Genomic DNA, 18,358 nt, shown 5'->3' with positions numbered 1-18,358 from the left:
CTGCCGTAGCCCTACGCAAGGACGGATAATGACGTTGCGTGTCTCCACGCTGACGCAGACGGAGAAGCATAAACCAGGCTTAATTCGAAAATCACCAGAATGTCACATAACCAACCCCTCGTGGTCTGCTTCCTCAAACTAAGAACGGTTGTTGTTGGTGAATTTCTGTGTCAGAACAATATGAGTCTGACATAGCAGCGGGACCCTCTATGTGAATTTTTGCACATACGTGCAATGTGCAGCTTTAGTTGTGATGCAATCTAGGGTTGTCACAGTGTGAAAATGTAACCTCGCAGTTATTGTGACCAAAATAATCACGTTTTTTGGTATTATCGCTGTATATTTTCTAAAGGTGTTACATTTTAAGGCACATAAATAAACCCTCTATATCAGGAAATTATCATCCTCAGTTTGTGTCAAAAATTTTATTAAAAGTTATTTTGGAATTATGTTGTTTGTTTACATTTCTTTTCTTTGTCTTTAGAATACCAAAATTTGCCCGTTACTTATTATTTTTTGTCTGTTTGATGTCATTTAAAAAAATATGAGATCAGATGATATTCAGTTCTCGAGTAGCCTTCTAATCAAATACCCTTTTACACTTGAGTAATTTCTTGGAGAGCTACTTTTACTTGAGTAAAAGCTGAAGTAGTGCTGCTTTTGAGTACAGTTGTTGGCTACTCTACCCAGCCCCTTCTATAGATCAGGGGCGCCCAAACTGTTTCCCTCGATGGGACAAAACAAAAATCTATATTTCATACTTCTATTTAATATTGCATGATAACTATGTTGTTTTGAGGGTATTACGTTACTAATTATAGCACCAGAAATGTTAGTTTCGGACAACTAAATTTATTTTAGGGCTGCACGAAATTAGGAAAACCTGCAATATTCGATAACTGTGCTTAATATTGCGATATCGATATTACTCACGATAAATGAACAAATACTAAAGTATGCAGTGTTGATGTCGTCTGGCGTGTGTCGTCTGCTCTGGGTTCAAAGCAAACAAAAACTAATGCATGAATTCCATTACAACATAACATTTTTATTGGTAAAATATGCAGCTGCACCTGCTCCTGTATTAGCAGCAAAACAACAAACTGCTTGCATGCAGTTTCTCAGTGACTTTAAAACATCACCTCCACCATAAAACTTTTTCTGATGCTCCAAATACAGAAAAACATCCCTTACCAGGGTTTTTTGAATAAAAAAAAATCTGAAAATAAGTTTAAATGTTAAATAATAGTTAACATCACTTAAATGCAACAGCAAATTATCTCATTGCTACTGAACATTTTCTCCACTTAGTGGTTGTGATATAAGGCTGTTGCTGTAACTGGGAAGTGAAGTGTGCTGGGCCAAACTAGGAGAATATTAAGATTTTCTGAGGGAAAGAGAAAAACAATTGTCTACCTATCAGAAGAGGAACTGGCAAAAAACTGCATGGAAAATATGTGAAAACGTTTGTTTTTAACCCCAAATTGAACAAGTTTACCTAGATCTTTAAAAGCAGCTCAGATGATGAAACTGCAACTATGATTCTGATAACAAGCTAACAAATTGAACTAGCTCCTCTAAGACAACCGGCTAGCAAAGCTTCTGACTGACGGTTTATGTGCAGCAGCAAATCAACTATCCTGATTAACAAGGTTATAAAAGCTCATGAATGAAAAATCACTTTGATGTGTGGGGGAACTTTTCCAGGCCCTCTTTAGCAGGGTGGGACTGGGAGGAGAGTTCTGTAGCCTTTTAGCTGGAAGCTAACCGGAACCTGGGGCTAACATCACCACCCGGTGGAACACTAGCGACATGGAGGTAGGTGGGTTGGCTCACCGGCACGTGTCGGAGTCAGCCCGGTTATTATCAGCTGCTTAACGACACCGAGCGGACTCACATTCACGTTTGAAAGCAGAGCTGATTCCAGAAACCTCAGCACAAAGTGCGTTGGTTAATCTGAGCCAGCATGACGAACGAGGGAAGCGAGCGGAAAGCAAGGGCGGAGCAGAGATGGTGGAATTTTGGGGTAAGGGCCTACGTAGGGGGCGGGCGTATTATGTGAACGGACCCATCTGATTGGCCGCATATCAGAGGGGCTTCATTTGATTGGTCAAATAATACTTCCACGTAAAAAACAGAGCTGGTTTACAAAAAGTTGATGTATGACACGGATGGAAATGTTTGAACCAAACATTTATCGCCCGTTTTGACGTGCTTTGCGATGGGCCTATCGCACGTCCTGTTATCGCGATGATGATAATTTTTCGATATATTGTGCAACCCTAATTTATTTATTTATTTAAATATAATTTTATACGGAGGAATAACCACTTGAGATGAAACATCTCGTTTTCGAGTGGATCCTCCTTTACAACAAAAAGAAGAACAAAAATTAAGAGCAAGACAGCAGAGCAAAAATCAAAACATTACAACAATCATTTACAGACACACACACACCCTCAAAGGCTCACAATACTTCACCCCACACTACACGACCCCAACTAACACGGACAAAACAAAAGCAACAGCCAGTTGAACAAATACAATTAGTAACCAATAGACAATTATTCCTGAAGATGATTGACCAGAGCCCTTCGAAAGTAGTGAATGATGATAATCAACGAATAGATGAAGGAAGATTATTCCAATCACAAGGAGCATTAAAACCAAAAGCATGTTTCCCTACTCTTCTTTTCACTCTAGGAACAACAAAAAAGAGCTGGTCATTATGCTGCAGGCTGTAAAGTGAATTATAGGGAATTAAATGTATTTTAAGATAATCCGGATAATTAAAGTAAAAGTTTTAAAAATGAACTGAAACCAGTGAAACTGTCTGACAGCAGGTGCGAACCAGGACAACTTTCGATACATCACACTTCTATGTGTCCTAAATGGACAACGAAGAACAAAACGACAGAGGCTATTATAAGCAACATCAATAGAGTGCAAGCAGGAGGATGAAGTGTTCTGATAGACAATGTCAGCATAGTCCAGAATAGGCAGAAGCAGCTGTGTGGCAATTCTTTTCCTAACCAGAAAGTTAAAACAATTAACAGATTGATAGAGGATTTTAAGACGAGAATATAATTTTTTTGTAGTTGATTTATATGTGTTTTAAAGGATAAATCAGGTTCCAGCCAAACACCAAGATATTTTATAGTCTCCGTGGTCTCCAGAGGAGAGGAGTTGAGAAAACAAAGCTTCAGGGTTTTTTCGCCAATATCTAGGGCTTATGAAACGGTAAGGAATATGATTTTGACTTATTAAGGAGAAGTTTATTAGCCAACAGCCACTGCTGAATAGAATTAAAGTCTTTTTGTAGCAAAAAATGTATCTCAGTGAGAGTTGGCTTACTACAATAAATAACTGTGTCATCAGCATAAAGATGAATTTTACAGTCTGTTCAGCACAGGGGCATATCATTAACATAAATAGAAAACAATAAAGGTCCCAAGGAAGAACCTTGAGGGATGTCTTTAGATATTCCAGTAAAATTTGACTGACAGCCCCTGTACAACACACACTTGTGATGATGATGTAGGTAAGAGTTAAACCAAAGTAAGGATGATCTTGAAAGGCCAATAGCATGCAATTTATCCAATAAAAGATAATGGTCAACTAAATCAAATGCTTTGGAGAGATCTAAGAAAATGGCACCAGTGCACAAATTATTATCAAAGCTAGAGAATAGATCATTGGTAAATTTCAAGAGAGCAGTGGTAGTAGAGAAATATTTTTTGAAGCCAGACTGGCACTGAGTGAATAAATTATTATCGGAGAGATAGTCATAAAGTTGATTGAAGATTAATTTCTCAAAGACTTTAACCATACAGTTAATTATTGATATAGGTTAATTATTGATACATAGTTACTGACGGGTGCAGGAGGGTGCTAGTTAAGAAGATGCTCTCTGAAGAGCAGGGTCTTCAGGAGTTTCTTGAAAATTGAAAAGGAAGCCCCTGTTCTGGTAGTGCTTGGAAGGTCATTCCACATTTGTGGAATGATGCATGAGAAGAGTCTGGATTGTCCTGAGCATGTTGTAGGCACTGCTAGCCGACAAACCTGTGATGACCGGAGCGGCCGGGCCGAGACGTAAGCCTTTGCAAGAGGATTCAGGTTGATGGGAGCCGTACCATGTCGGACTTTGTATGCTAGTGTTAGCAATTTGAATTTTATGCGTGCTGCTAGCAGTAGCCAGTGGAGCTCAATGAACAGAGGGGTGGCGTGTGCTCTTTTTAGCTGATTGAAGACCAGACGCACCGCTGCTTTCTGGACCATTTGAAGAGGTCTCACAGTACAGCCTGGAAGACCAGTTAGAAGGGCATTGCAGTAGTCGAGGCGGGAGATGACAGTAGATTGCACCAGGAGCTGGGTGGCATGTTGTGTTAGGTATGGTCTGATCTTTCGTATGTTATACAGCGCAAAGCGGCATGAACGAGCAACAAAGGCAGCATGATCTTTAAAGGTCAGGTGTTCATTGATCACAACACCCAGATTTCGAACTGCCTTTGAAGGAGCCAGAGATGGGAAGTAATTTTGGATTGAGATATTGTGCTGTATGGATGGTTTTGCTGGGATGACAAGTAGTTCAGTTTTAGAGAGTTTGAGTTGGAGATGGTGGGATTTCATCCATTTTGAAATGCCAGAGAGACAGTTTGATATTCGTGCAGAGACAATGTGGTCGTCCGGTGGAAATGACAGATAGAGCTGGGTGTCGTCTGCATAGCAGTGGTAGGAGAAGCCATGTAATCGAATGATCTCACCCAGTGAGGTGGTGTATATGGCAAAGAGAAGAGGTCCTAGTACAGAGTAGGGTTGTCACGGTAACCGGTGTAGCGGTAAACCCCAGTAAAAAAGTTAATAATAATAACCGTCTTGTTTCTAAAAAAAACTATAATATCTCGGTGGGTTACCGTGGCTGCGGTGTAGGCGCGGTGACCCTTACCAGCCACCGTATCATCTGCTGAAGTTGCCGGCAGCACATGCGCGCTTTGTTGTTTACAACCAAAACTTTCTTGAAGCTAAAGCTGAAATAATGGCCATAGGAGGAGACGGCAGCGCTCAGGACATTTTTTGTCCCTCAAAGAAGACAAAGTCGGAAGTATGGGCATCTTTTGGATATTTGAAGAATGCCAAGGGACAGTTGATAGAAGACGGCTATCCTGTTTGCAGCACGTGCAGAAAAGTGTCTGTGAAAGGCAGCAACGCTTAGCTATGATAGGCGATGCTGTTAAGTATGACCTCACCCAGGGGGAGCATAGAGATTAAAGAGTAGTGGTCCTAGAATTGAGCCTTGGGGGCCCCCACATGTCATGGTGATCTGCTTTGATTGGCAGTTCCTAATAGAGACAACATAGCCCCTGTCTTTGAGGCCCTGTCCACACGTAGCCGGGGATCTGTCAAAACATAGATATTTTTCTACGTTTTGGCCTGTCATCCACACGAAAACGGAGTTTTTTTCACACGAAAACTGATCTTTTTAAAAACTCCAGCCAAAGTGAAGATCTGTGTTTTCTCCGTTTTGGGTGTCTGCGTGTGGACGGACAAAACTGGAGTTTTAAGGTCCGCAACGTCACTTTCCGCGACAAAAAATGCTGACATCACGTGTGCGACCTGTGTTTACACTAGCCGGCATCATGGAAGCCCTCAGAGCTGCGCTCTGTCACTACCCGATTCATCAATTCTCCAAGCGCTTTCTGCTTGTTTGTTTTTGCAAGCGGAATTACTGCTCCTTGTGGAAGACCACAGACGAAGGACGAGGTTAAGAACGGGGGAAGTACTGCCGCCTACAGGTCTGGCATGTCCATAACAACGTATTTATCCGGGTACGTGTGGACAGAGTTTGTTTTTAAAACGCGGTGGTGTGGATGCAAGTTTTTGGAGTGGCGGATATTCGTTTTTAAAAAACACCGGCTACGTGTGGACTAGGCCTGAGATAGGATCTGAACCTGCCAAGCAGTGTGCCTGATAGTCCCACCCAGTTTGCGAGTCTGTCCAGAAGGATGTTATGGTCCACAGTATCAAAAGCTGCACTGATGTCAACTGTAGGTGTTTACTGCTACACCGGTAACCGTGATGTCTCTAAAGCAGTCCAAACGAAGCTTAATGGGTGTTCTGCAAATCTTGTATGAGTAAATAATTTTTACTCTGATCCAATATTCAAATTTGAATGACCCTAAAAAAAATTAAATAAATAAACACAATTCAGGCTTTTAATTTGAAGGAAGGAGTTATTCTCCAAGCCCGATTCTGTGAACAAAACCGTTCACGTCATCGTTTCACAACTCCTTTTTCTGTGCTCCCTTTAGGTGGCCGAGAGAGCGCTGTACTACTGGAACAACGAGTACATCATGAGTCTGATCAGCGACAATGCAGCCAAAATCCTGCCCATCATGTTTCCCGCTCTGTACCGCAACTCGAAGACACACTGGAACAAGTAAGCTGTTTGACTTCAGCAGGCATCTGTAGGAGCTCTGTGTTCCTTTCATTGTGACTCTCACAGGAAAACGGCTCACACGACCTTTACTGGGGTGTGTCAGAGATGACCCGTCAGTAGGTGTTTGTGATGCATTTTACTGACTTTTCCTCATTTATGTCTATAAATGCTTTAATGTACCTAATTTGAAATGTATATTCGCAGGACCATCCATGGCCTCATCTACAACGCTCTGAAGCTTTTCATGGAGATGAATCAGAAGCTCTTTGATGATTGCACACAGCAGTTCAAAGCAGAGAAAAACAAGTACGCCCCAAAGTTTTTAAGCTTATTACCTTTTGTCACCGGCAGGCGGCATTAAGTCAAATGAGTGACAGGAATTGTGATGTTCTGTTAAACAGGGAGAAGGCAAAGTCAAAAGAGCGCGAAGAGGCTTGGAGCAAGATTGAGAATCTCGCCAAATCAAATCCACAGGTGAGTCCATTCTGCACGTCGGTTCTTTTTCACCATGAAGAAGCAGCAGCTGGCAATGGAGCTCCCAGGTTTCCCACCGAGGTGCAGATGTTCTTCTGCATTAGGTGAAGATGATAATAAGACTGCTGGGGTCTCATTTATCAAACATTGCGTAGAATCCTTACTAAAACCGTACTTAAGCTCAGCAAAAAAATGTACTTACGCCAAGTAGGTTTGTGATCTATCAAACATGGAGTACGCACAGCTGCAAGCAATCTCCGCTTCATAAATAAGAAACTATCTAGAAAGTTTCTCAGCTGCTTTTTAGTCACATCCCGCCCTCACCACGCCCACTTACTGCCATAAATGGTCGATGCAAAGTGCATTGTGGACCTCATGCATATAGATAAGCCAGCTTGTTGCAGCATTTCGATCACGACCGCAGACCAAGGAAGCGCTATTTCACAAGCAGAAATTCAGGTACCTGTGGGTGAGGTGGAGAAATGAAAGGAAGTGCTTTTGCAAAACAAACAAGAGTAAATCCACGGAGTGGTACAGCGTTGCTGAAGCCGTCAATGCAATCGTCCGAGATCTGTGGCGGATATAAAAAATATGACCCAATCGGGATTCGATCCCCAGACTTCCGGGTGAAAGTCATGCGCGCTAACCAGTCAGCCAAACAGAGATCTCCCTTGTCCAAGTAGCCACGGCGCATGATCAATCGGGTCACAGTGACAGGACACACTGTCACAGACGCATGACATTCTGTCTCAATCTGTCCCCCTGCTGATATTCTGCATTCTGTATTCTGCGCTTCAGGCTGTGTGTGCATGTAGGGGTTTTGTTCTGTGTGAAAACGAAGCAGTACAAGTGATAATGCTGCAGGATTTCATAATTTTATCCTCAGCAGCACTGCAGGTGCTCTCCATGTCCAAAATGTGCGTAAGGCAGGTCCTTAGTCAACTTAAAGTTGCGCACATTTTTCTGCTAAGTTTTCTTTCATAAATCCCAAAGTTTGCGTGGAAAGTTGCTTACGCAGTTTTCTGACCCCATTTTGTGCGTAAGCAAGCTTGATAAATGAGGCCCCTGGTATTTAGCGCCATGCCGTGAAAATGAAAAAGAACACAATGCTCTAAGGAACAAGAATAACTGGATCAACATTTAAGTTTTCAATGTTAAGAGAAATTATTCTTAATATTACTATAGGTTTGAAATATTAACATTGCTTTTTATGCTAATTATGAAAAATGGGACAAAATGACAGAATAAGAATAAAAAGTAACTAAATAATAATAATAAAAAGGGGACCCAAAAATGTCTTGAAATGTATTGGTGTTTTTCTGATTTCAGAAGCTAAATGTTAAATATGATGCAGTTTTATTTCAGTGTTACCTTTAACTTGTTTTAGTTAAAATGTAAAACAGTTTTATTGACACAACTTTTTTCCCTTTAGGTGTAATATACATGATAATGACTCAAATCTCGGGGGGGGGGGGGGGGAGCAGCTGATATCAAGTTGTAAAATTTTAAATGCATTTTTGCACAGATTTAATCAAAATCTCTCACGGTGGTTTTCTTTTTTGGATGTTTAAGGGCAACACCACTGTCTTCTTATGTAAACTCTATAAAAAAGGAATCTTTTTCATCTTAGCAAAGTATTTTCTATTCTTTATTTCATCTTCAAGAAAATGTAACTCCTGTTTAAATTTGAGACATAAAAAGCGGAGACGTCTGCTGTTTTTACACTCCACAAGCAAATAAATTAATCCCCAAATGCACAAAAATCCCTTATTTATTTATTTTTTTCTAAAATAATTTTTATTCAAGCCAAATTTTTGGGGTTGTTTTAACTCCAAAAACCTCATGGAGAAATTACTTTCTTCACAGATCAATAACTAGAGTACTATAAATCAAATTTCAACAATATATCGTCGATAAAAATCAGGCTGTAAAAACAAAATCACTTCTTTGCAACTGAAAATCTTTTTTCCCATCTTTTTTTGTTTTGTTTCCCCTTCTTTTCAACGTAGTTCTTTACACATGTTGATTCCTCTGACCTCTATAGTCCTGTAGCAATGGAGACGGATGTCCCTTTGATAGAAGATGTTCAGAGGTTAAAAAAGACAGTTGAGGAGGGCGCAACTCAGGTAAACCTGACTCTCTGTGCATTTTGATATATACGCTTGCAGAGTTTCCTTATTAAGCTGTTAGTGCTCTAAATGTTATTCATCTAAATATATACATCTTTTTATATTTTCTACTCTAGTCCAAAAAGCACAGGAACAAACATTTACATAGGCAAATAAACAGAAATCATTAAACCACAGTGTGTTATATGAAAAAAAAAACATGTATAAATAAAATAATTTAAGGTATATAAATATGTCCCTTCTGGGTGAGAACATGCCCAACACGTATGAGATAGATGGGGGCATCACCTGACTGACTCGCAGCATCCATCCCCCCACACACTCTTAGAATGTCTCCATCGGAGAAATGGGCCCTTAACAAACGCGCGCGCACACACACACCACTCTGTTGGACGAGCTGACAGAAAACTGACTACATACTGTAGGAAAATATGGAGCCCAAGTCTCCTCCCTTTCCAGTCGGCTCATGGGCCCCCGGAAGAACGAAAAAATGAATGCAAGTCAACGGGGCTCAAAACGCAATTTTCTAACCCGCTTTGCCTTACGCCTTGGATCACTAGGGTTGGGAATCGTTTGATTTTGAACGTTTCCAATTCCTCTTTTCGATTCCGGTTCCTATCGATTCCCGATTCCGATTCTTTCAAGACATGACATGCTTTACATGAGCCAGCTAACCACAGGTCCTACTTGATGAAATATTCTTAACTTCAACATGAATTTTAATTCTATGAACAAAACATCACCTTCATTTAGACAAAAACATGTTTTGGAGAAAAAAAGAAAAAGACTTGCAGCACACCCAGTGTGTTTGTTTCTGACCACAACCAAAGTAAGGAAGAAGCCTCTGGGATGAGAGGCTAAATGTCTCCAACATATCTTTAGGTTACTGTCGTAACCCCGGTTCTCTGAGTAACATGAGTGAGATGTCTCACTATGGGATACGCCCCTCTGCGGATTCCTCAGAAGCACTTATCTCAATACCCCAATCCTGATTGGCCAGTGATCGTGACGTACACGTCACCTGCTACTATAAGTAGCAAGCGTCCCAACGCATGCATCATTCAAGATAAACACCTCGTCTCGCTTCGCCCAGCAAGAAGGGTTGTCTGGTGAGACATCTCATTCATGTTACTCAGAGAACCAGGGTTACGACAGTAACCTAAAGTTCTCTTTCTTAACGTTTGTTTCAATGTCTCACTATGGGATATGGAGACCCCCGTATTGCCAGACAGCTTATCCAGCGATCACCAACCTACAGGGGTACATCTTGCCCCGCTGAGGACCCCACACCCAGAATCGTGTGGGTCATTGCAGGGACCGAAATTTCAAACTTGTAGAAGCGTGCAAATGTGGAGAAGCCCAACTTACTACAGCACAAATCTCCTGGACGGACAGCCCCGGAAAAAGGGCCCAAGAAGCAGACAGGCCCCTAGTAGAATGGGCCCTGAGCCCTACAGGTGCCTGAATGCCCTGACAGGAGTAAGCCAGAGAAATAGCCTCCACAATCCAGTGGGAAAGCCGCTGCTTTGTGACGGGTTTCCCCTTACAAGGTCCATCCCATGACACAAAAAGCTGGTCCCCCCGCGAAGGTTCCCTGTACGATTAACATACCCTTGAGCGCGCGAATCGGACACAGCTTGTACAACCGCTCCTTCTCAGGAGAGGAGAAGGGCGGTGGGTAGAAAACTGTGAGGAGAAAAGGAGCCCACTACCTTAGGCACAAAGGCAGGGTTGGGCTTCAGGTACACCTTCATGTCACCTGGTGCGAACTGGATGCAGGATGGGTGCACAGAGAGAGCCTGTAAGGCACTAACTCGCTTTGCAGATACCAAAGCCAGGAGTAGCACCACCTTAAGAGACAGGATCTTAAGGTCCAGGCCGTCCATAGTCTCAAATGGAGGCCCGGAGAGGGCCGACAGCACCAAGGACAGATCCCATGAGGGCACCAGGGGTCGAGACACAGGGAGAAGCCTGCGTGCACCCCTCATGAAGCTACTCACCAGGGGGTGTTGACTTGCCAATTTCTTCCCAAAACCCAAGTGTCTGGCAGAAATGGCTGCTAGATACACTTTAATGGTGGAGAAAGCCTTCTTCCCATCCAGCAAGTCTTGCAGGAAAGACAGAATGACATTCACAGGGCACTGGGAGGGTGAGACATCCCTGCCCTGACACCAGGCTTCAAACACCCTCCATTTACAGTCATATAGGGACCTAGTGGAGGGGGCCCTGGCATTCTGAATGGTTCGAATGACCGCCTGGGGCAGCTCTGCTGACCCTAACCCGCACCCCTCAGAGCCAGACCCACAGGGCCAGTCGTTCTGGATTAGGATGGAAGATTGAGCCTCTAGCTTGGGACACTAGGTCCCTGCGAAGCGGCAATTTCCAAGGTTGGTCCCTCCAGGAGCTGGAAAATGTCCGCCACCCAATGCATGGCTGGCCAGTATGGGGCCACCAGAATGAGAGTGTGGCGTCGAGTTCGTACCCTCAGCAAGGTGGGTGGTATCTGGGCCACTGGGGAAAAAGCGTAAAGCAGGTTCCGTGGCCATTCGTGCGCCAGCGCGTCCACGCCGAGTAGAGCGTCTCGGTCGCACAGGGAGAAAAACAGTGGACACTGAGCATTCTCCTTGGAGGCAAAAAGATCCACTACGGCTGTGCCGAACTGGATCCAAATCTGTTCCATCACTGCTGGATGCAGACTCCAATCCCTGTACAGGGGAGTCCCTCTGGACAACAGATCCGCCTCCCGATTCAGAACACCCGGGACGTGGGTGGCTCTGATTGAGAGGAGATATCTGCTGCACCATAGGATAAGTCTGCGTGCCAGTGTGTGTAACCGCATGGAACGCAGCGCCCCCCCTCCCGGTGGTTTATATCAGCCACAGTCGTGGTGTTGTCTGTTCTCAGTAGGACATGATGGCCGGAGAGAAAAGGCAGGAGGAGGCCCCCCCACCCTGACAGGCTTGCATCTGTCATGACCACTTTCCTCACGAGAACCAACCCCAAAGGCATCCCCTGTGCCAAGAGGGAGGGGTGACGCCAACAGCGGAGCGCCGCGACGCACGCTACAGAGACCGTCACCTTGCGCGCTCTGTGGCGCACTGGAGAGAGTCCCAGAGAAGTTACCAACGTTGAAAATCTCGTGTAGACGGCCGAGTGGTACCACTGAAATAGCCGACGTCATGAGACCCAAAAGCCTGAGGCACAATGCAAACCGCACCGAACTGTGTAGGCAGAAGCGCGCCAGGCAAAACGAGAGCGCATTCACGCGTGGTGCCGAGAGACGGGCTGTGAACGCCCCTGAGTCCAGATTCAGACCTAGAAAGGTTATTTTCTGGGAGGGGAGTAAAACGCTTTTCTGCCAGTTTATTCTGAAACCCAGACCACACAAGTGATGGATCACAACCAGCATGTTTGATGTTGCCTCCTCTCTGGACCGTGCCAGCAGGAGCCAGTTGTCTTAAGTACGTGGCCAGCCGAATGCCCTTCTCTCTCAGAGTTGCGATCGCCGCCTCCGTACACCTGACAAACACCCTCGGGCTCAGCGAGAGTCCGAAAGGGAGCACAGTGTATTTGTAACACACTCCCTGAAAGGCAAACCTCAGAAATTTCCTGTATGGAGGGTAGGGATGGGTTCCTTTGACATTTAAATCAATTTGGTACTAATTCCCGGTACCTAGGAATCGATACCGGTACTTAACGGTACCAATTTTCGATACTTTTGAGTGTTTATTATTTGAATTCTCTTTTTTAATTAAATATATAGTTTTCTCAATATATAACAATATTTGATAAATATCACGATAAATAACATTCAACCGTTTGTATTTTAACATTGTCCTTGTAGTTTTATAAGCTGATAATTAAACTGAAGCAAACATCTTTACTGTGAATCAAATTTACTGAGTATCTTCATTCCTTTTGCCGTCCTTTTACATTTGATTTTTCCTACTGGGAAGTTAGAATTTCCGAGGAGAAAGTGAACGCACCATTAGCTAATAACAATGGTGGCAATGGAAGCTAACATATCAAGCTAACGTTATCTTAAACTGTTTATTTAGCTGCTGGAGCAGATTAAAACGATGATGCCTCACACTTAGATCGTTGTCGCTGGTTTCATCTTCACCCAATCACCCGTCGCATTTAGTAAAGTGAAGCCAAACTTTAGAGCGCGTTCATGTTCTTCTAGCCGGAGATTCGGAGTTCCGAGGAGAAAGCGAACGCACCATTAGCGAAACGGAAGCTAACATATCAATCTAACGTTAAACATTTTATTTACCTACTGGAGCAGATTAAGATAAGGATGTCTCACTTAGATCGTTGTCGCTGGTTTCATCATCACCCAGTTACCCATCACATTTAGTGAAGTGGACCCAAGCTTTACCGTGCATTCTTTCTACCATGGTGCTCTGTTTACAACTGGCTCGCAGCGAGCGATGACATAACGCTCTTGCGCATGCGCAGCTGTCTTGGCAAGTTCTCGTTATGAAGGACGGGTACCGAAACGAGGCACCGTTTCATGGATGGAGAAACCGCTCCATCCCTGGGAGAGGACGGAAAGCTAGGCATGGAGGCCTGAGCGAGGGGGAGAAAAACATCGTCATCCTCGTCCTCCTCTGAAATGAGGAGTTCCGAGGTGTCCTCGTCGTCTCCGTAATCCAACTCCAACACGTCCTCGACGGGGTGGCTTGGAACGGCTGGTTCGAGCTGTGAGCCTCAGCTGTGTTTGGCACACGGTTCCGGCTCCGGGAGGGCATGTTCGTCGGCGTCCCCAGGCGGTGGCCCAGGGGCCGGCAGGCATGGGTCCTTCCCCGACAGGCTAGCTTGGCGAGCTAGCTGCCGGCGAAGGCTCTTCAGGGTGAAGCAAGCACAGCTCTCACATGACCCAGGGACTTCCAATGCTAGCTGGGCGTGCTCCAGCCCGAGTAGACCTTGTGCGGGTCCTTGCTCGACATTTTGTTCCCACCGGTCCAGAGACGAGCTCCTGCGCCATCACCTCCTCTGGTGGGAGGAGCGGCTTCCACGTGGACTAACTGGTGTGTTAGCCAGAGAACCAGCAGGTGCACTGGAGTGTGAAAGTGCTCGCTGTGCCCCGAGCCTATGGTGAAGGTCAGGACAGAAGGACAGTAAGTTAACGTTTGTCAACGGAGAGAGAATATTAGCTGGCTTCGTCTGTGAACAGTTGAGCTAACTTACCTGAGAGATAAGCAACCACCGAAGCGAGAAGAGGTGATTGAATGGTGCGTGCGTTGGGACGCTTGCTACTTATAGTAGCAGGTGACGTGTACGTCACGGTCACTGGCCAATCAGGATTGGCATATTGAGATAAGTGCTTCTGAGGAATCCGCGGAGGGGCGTATCCCATAGTGAGACATCGAAACGAATGTTAAGAAAGAGAACCAGAAACGTCTGCCTTTTTTCCTACCTGCAGCAGCATTCAGTCAGAACAGAAAGTGAAACTTAAAGAGCAAGTCAACCCCTACCAGAATCTAACTCCACTCCCATTTCATGTTTGAAAAATGCAACAAATTCTGTTGCCTGGCAGACCGAGAGGGCGGAGCTGCTAACAAATACACACACACACAGGCTCACGACAGCATTGTGACGTCATAATGTACCAGTTTACATCATGGCATACCTCTTAGCCAATAGCGGTGGCAGATTTAAATTAGAATACAGTGCAGAGTTTTTACCTGACAACGGCACAACACTGCCAGTTTTAGGCAGAATATTTAAATTTTAACTAAGATGCACTGAAGTGCCAAATTATTGACGACACTTGTCTGCAGCACGAGTAGACACTCGATTATTTATTTTATCAGCAAAAAAAAGTTTATTTGGGGGTGACTTGCTCTTTAAATGTAGCTGCTGTCAGTAACAATCTAACAGATTTTAAACATTAACCGAAATAGTTCAAAAAGGAAATAAAAAATGTTATTTATTATTATTATAATTATTTATTGTGGCAGAAGTTGGTGTGGTCCACCACAGAGAAGCTTCTCTAGCATGATGACTTCAATTATTCTACAGGTTATTGTTCAGCCTTCTGACGCTCAAGCAGCTGCGTCTGACTGCTGACGCTCCGTGTATATTTTTATTTCTGCAGTGAGACAAACTCACCTCACACCGTCCAGTTTGTTCTTTAAAGCTTTTATTAAATCCACAGTGTTGACGTATTTAACAAGTTTCCTCTACGGCGCATTTTTCGCTGCAGGAAATAAAGTTTACATTACGGAGTAAAAGTTCGGCAGTTTGTTTATATTTGGCCACTGCACGCCGGGTGGGGGGAGGGGGGACGCGTGCCGCACACAGACAGCTGCTGTGATCAGCTCTGAAAAGCATTGATCACAATTAGGGATGCACCGATGGATCGGCATTTGATCCCAATCGGCCGATAGCGCCCCTATCGGTTTTGATCAGAGTTTTCAAAATAGATCAAAGCAGACCGACAGACCATTTTAGATTAGGTTACATTTCCTTTATTTCCAGATTATGTAGTTTGTAGCACTCATTATAATGTTGTAGAAAATTTCTGGCCAATCCACGTGATCGTTATCGGTGATCAGCATTCTTTGGTATCGGTGATCGGCAGCAAAAAAACTGATTGGTGCATCCCTAATCACAATTTGCAGATCACGTTTATTTTTCATGGAGATTGGCCGCAGATTCTTCTTCCGTCGGCATTCTAGGAATCGAAATAAAAAACTTTGAACGATTCCGGGGAAAACTTACAGTTGGAACCGGTTCCGATCGATGCACGATGCTTGATGCCCAACCTTATGGATCACACACATGTTGTACTGCAATTTAAATGAAAAGTAATGATGGGTGTTTCGACCACGCCAGTCACATACTTTGAGATTTATCAGCTTGTAAAAGTTCATAATTAGCATGACTACACACCAGAAACCGGCACGTCACATATATGACGTCAGCTCATAATCTCCTCTCCCCTAGCATTGCTGCTACTTACCACATGGCCAGATTTATGGTGGTTCTTTCCTCCTGTGAGAAGTTGGCTGAACTTGCAGCGCTTTACCCTCAGTTTTCTCCGTGTCTGGTTCGATGACGTCACTTTCGTAGTCCTGGACTTATTTTCACACAAAACCTAAAATACCGTTTCCCCCTGTTCAAAAATAAGCACGTTCTTGGTATCAAAATGCTTCTTTAAAATTCATGGACATCATATGTGAAATCCATGGCACAAAACAAACGGAATTAGAAAATAGCGTTTTTAGCACCGTTGATTTGCATTAATTTTTTCGTTCATCCAGGAACCCAAGGTCCGGAATTAGATGGGCGTGACTTAGGCTCCCTATAGGGACCAAGACATTCTTTTACGCATCAGCTTGTGAATGGCTGAGACTTTGTGTAATATAGTACCAGCAATCTCACTGGGTACCTTTAGCCATCAACTGTGGCTGGTTCAAATTCAATGTAGTGCAGCGTTTTAACCTAAAGATGGCGCAATAATATCTTGAGAGGCACTTTATAAAAAGTATTTTCTTCTTCTTCCTATTGTACTTTTTATATCTAATGAATACTAAATGTTTTTTTAATTAATCGTTACTGTTTTTATTGAATGTCACATCTATGAAGTCAAATGTCCCTTTTTCAAATGGATCATCGTACTAAATGGAAACAGAATCCCAGGATTTCACTAAACTTTAGAATAAATATTAATTCTAGTTGGATCATTTTAAAGGCATTTTAGGTATTTATGACAAAACATGCCACCTAATCCCGAAGGGACTGATTAAACTTTTCATAGTTTTCCTGAGTTAACAAAAACTGTGTTGGATTCACTTCTCTCTCTCTTCATCTCACAGTTGCAGCACGAACAGCGAAAAGAGCGGACCATGGTGAGACGCAAATCTGAGCTGCCTCAGGATATCTACACCGCAAAAGCCTTGGAGGTCCACCGTAGAGCTGAAGAAATGTTGACCTCCCACGACGGGCTCTAGGCTGCACCTACTGCCCCCTTTTTACCCTCGACAGCCATGGACATCTTCTCTGCCCGGTGTTCATGACGACACCGGTGAACCATGCTGAGCTTTCCATCCCGTCCCCGTGATCAGGTTGTCCTCAGAATCCCTTCTTCTCCATTCCTGCTGCCTTCAGCGCAGAAACTGTTCATCCATTACCCACTGTTTTCTGCTCTCAGGTTATGTTTTTCTCCTTAATTTGACAAAGAGTGCGACAAGCTTGTAGTTTCTCCTCACCACTCATGGTAAACACGGACCCTGGGAGCACAGACAGCACAATACTGGTTCCTCATTCATTCAGGCGAGTGCGTTGACAGCAAATCGGACTTGGAATCATAGGAATTGCTTGACGTTGAGTCTGAGGATTGTGTCCTGGTCTCTACTCGGTTTTCTTCTCATCCAAAGGGAACAAAAGCAGACCCGGTTCACACGAAAGACTTTCATTTCACCACGTGTACTTCGTTAGTTTTGCTCTAACAGACATCCTGTCAGTGCCAAGGCTGTTGAGCTTTTTTTTGTTTGTTTGTTTGTTTTTAACGCCTGCCTTTAGTTGTGGACACTTTTTGTTTTTCTTCCAGCACACTTAAGACTAAACTGAGTATGTTTTTTAGCCTTGCGATGTTCTGGAAAGAAGGCGAGGAAAGGGGAAGTTGTCCTGTGGACATGTTGGCACTTTCCGTCTTATCGTTTTGTGCCATATGTCGCTCTTTTTTTCTTTGTGCTTGCTTCCGTAGGATCATTGGCAATATCTATATAAAAATTAAAAAAAGACCATAGCTACACCAGCAGTTCCAACAATGGTACTTCTGCTTAGCTTTAGGTAAAGTTTATGAAAATCAGATTATTTGCTGCCTGTTTTATTTTATTTAATATTTTTTTATTTATTTTTTTTAAAGAGGAGTTGATCCATAACATCCTCTCTACCTTTGGAAATGTGACAAATTTAGAGCCTTTTATCATCAAAAATACACCACTACTGTTTTTTTTTCTGGGTTTAAAGATTTAAAGTTATAATAAAATACCAATTTCTAATTATCAACTATGTCTTTTCTTCTACTTTAGCTGCTTGTAATTGAAGTATCTGTTCAAACCAACTTCTCACAGCGATAAGGAAAAAGGCAAAAAAAAAACTTCCACATTTTCTTTTTTGGCGAGATTTTATAAAAGCATCTCTGTGAGAAAGATTTTATAAGTTCAAAGCCTTTACACTTATTAGGTACCATTGTTTGAACTCAACAAGGTCAGCTAGATATATTTTATTTTTTTAATCTGATGTTTCCTTTATTTTCTCCAAAGGTAAGTATTGTGGACTTTTTCTTTTTTACGGCTGTTCGACA

The 18,358-nt window shown here is 43.3% G+C and overlaps 1 protein-coding gene across 2 annotated transcripts in view; it reads left to right on the top strand.

Moving 5' to 3' along the window:
• The window catches only part of ppp2r5ca (protein phosphatase 2, regulatory subunit B', gamma a), a 28,589-nt gene extending 11,162 nt beyond the window's left edge, over positions 1 to 17,427 (top strand). The window contains exons 10-14 of one of the 2 annotated variants that reach the window (XM_015969909.3): positions 6,309 to 6,436; positions 6,641 to 6,742; positions 6,838 to 6,910; positions 8,920 to 9,036; positions 16,866 to 17,228. In XM_015969909.3, the coding sequence (XP_015825395.3) occupies positions 6,309 to 6,436; positions 6,641 to 6,742; positions 6,838 to 6,910; positions 8,920 to 9,036; positions 16,866 to 17,000 (555 nt within the window). In that variant the 3' untranslated portion in view covers positions 17,001 to 17,228. Of the gene's footprint in view, positions 1 to 6,308; positions 6,437 to 6,640; positions 6,743 to 6,837; positions 6,911 to 8,919; positions 9,037 to 16,865 lie in introns of both variants that reach the window. The other variant, XM_015969910.3, reaches the window with a different exon arrangement.
• The last annotated feature ends 931 nt before the right edge of the window (positions 17,428 to 18,358 follow it).

Source organism: Nothobranchius furzeri, chromosome 18 (assembly GCF_043380555.1).
Source record: "Nothobranchius furzeri strain GRZ-AD chromosome 18, NfurGRZ-RIMD1, whole genome shotgun sequence".
Classification (NCBI taxonomy): Eukaryota; Metazoa; Chordata; class Actinopteri; order Cyprinodontiformes; family Nothobranchiidae; genus Nothobranchius; species Nothobranchius furzeri.
Note: the sequence above shows the minus strand (reverse complement) of the source record. Positions and strands in the feature narration are given on the sequence as shown.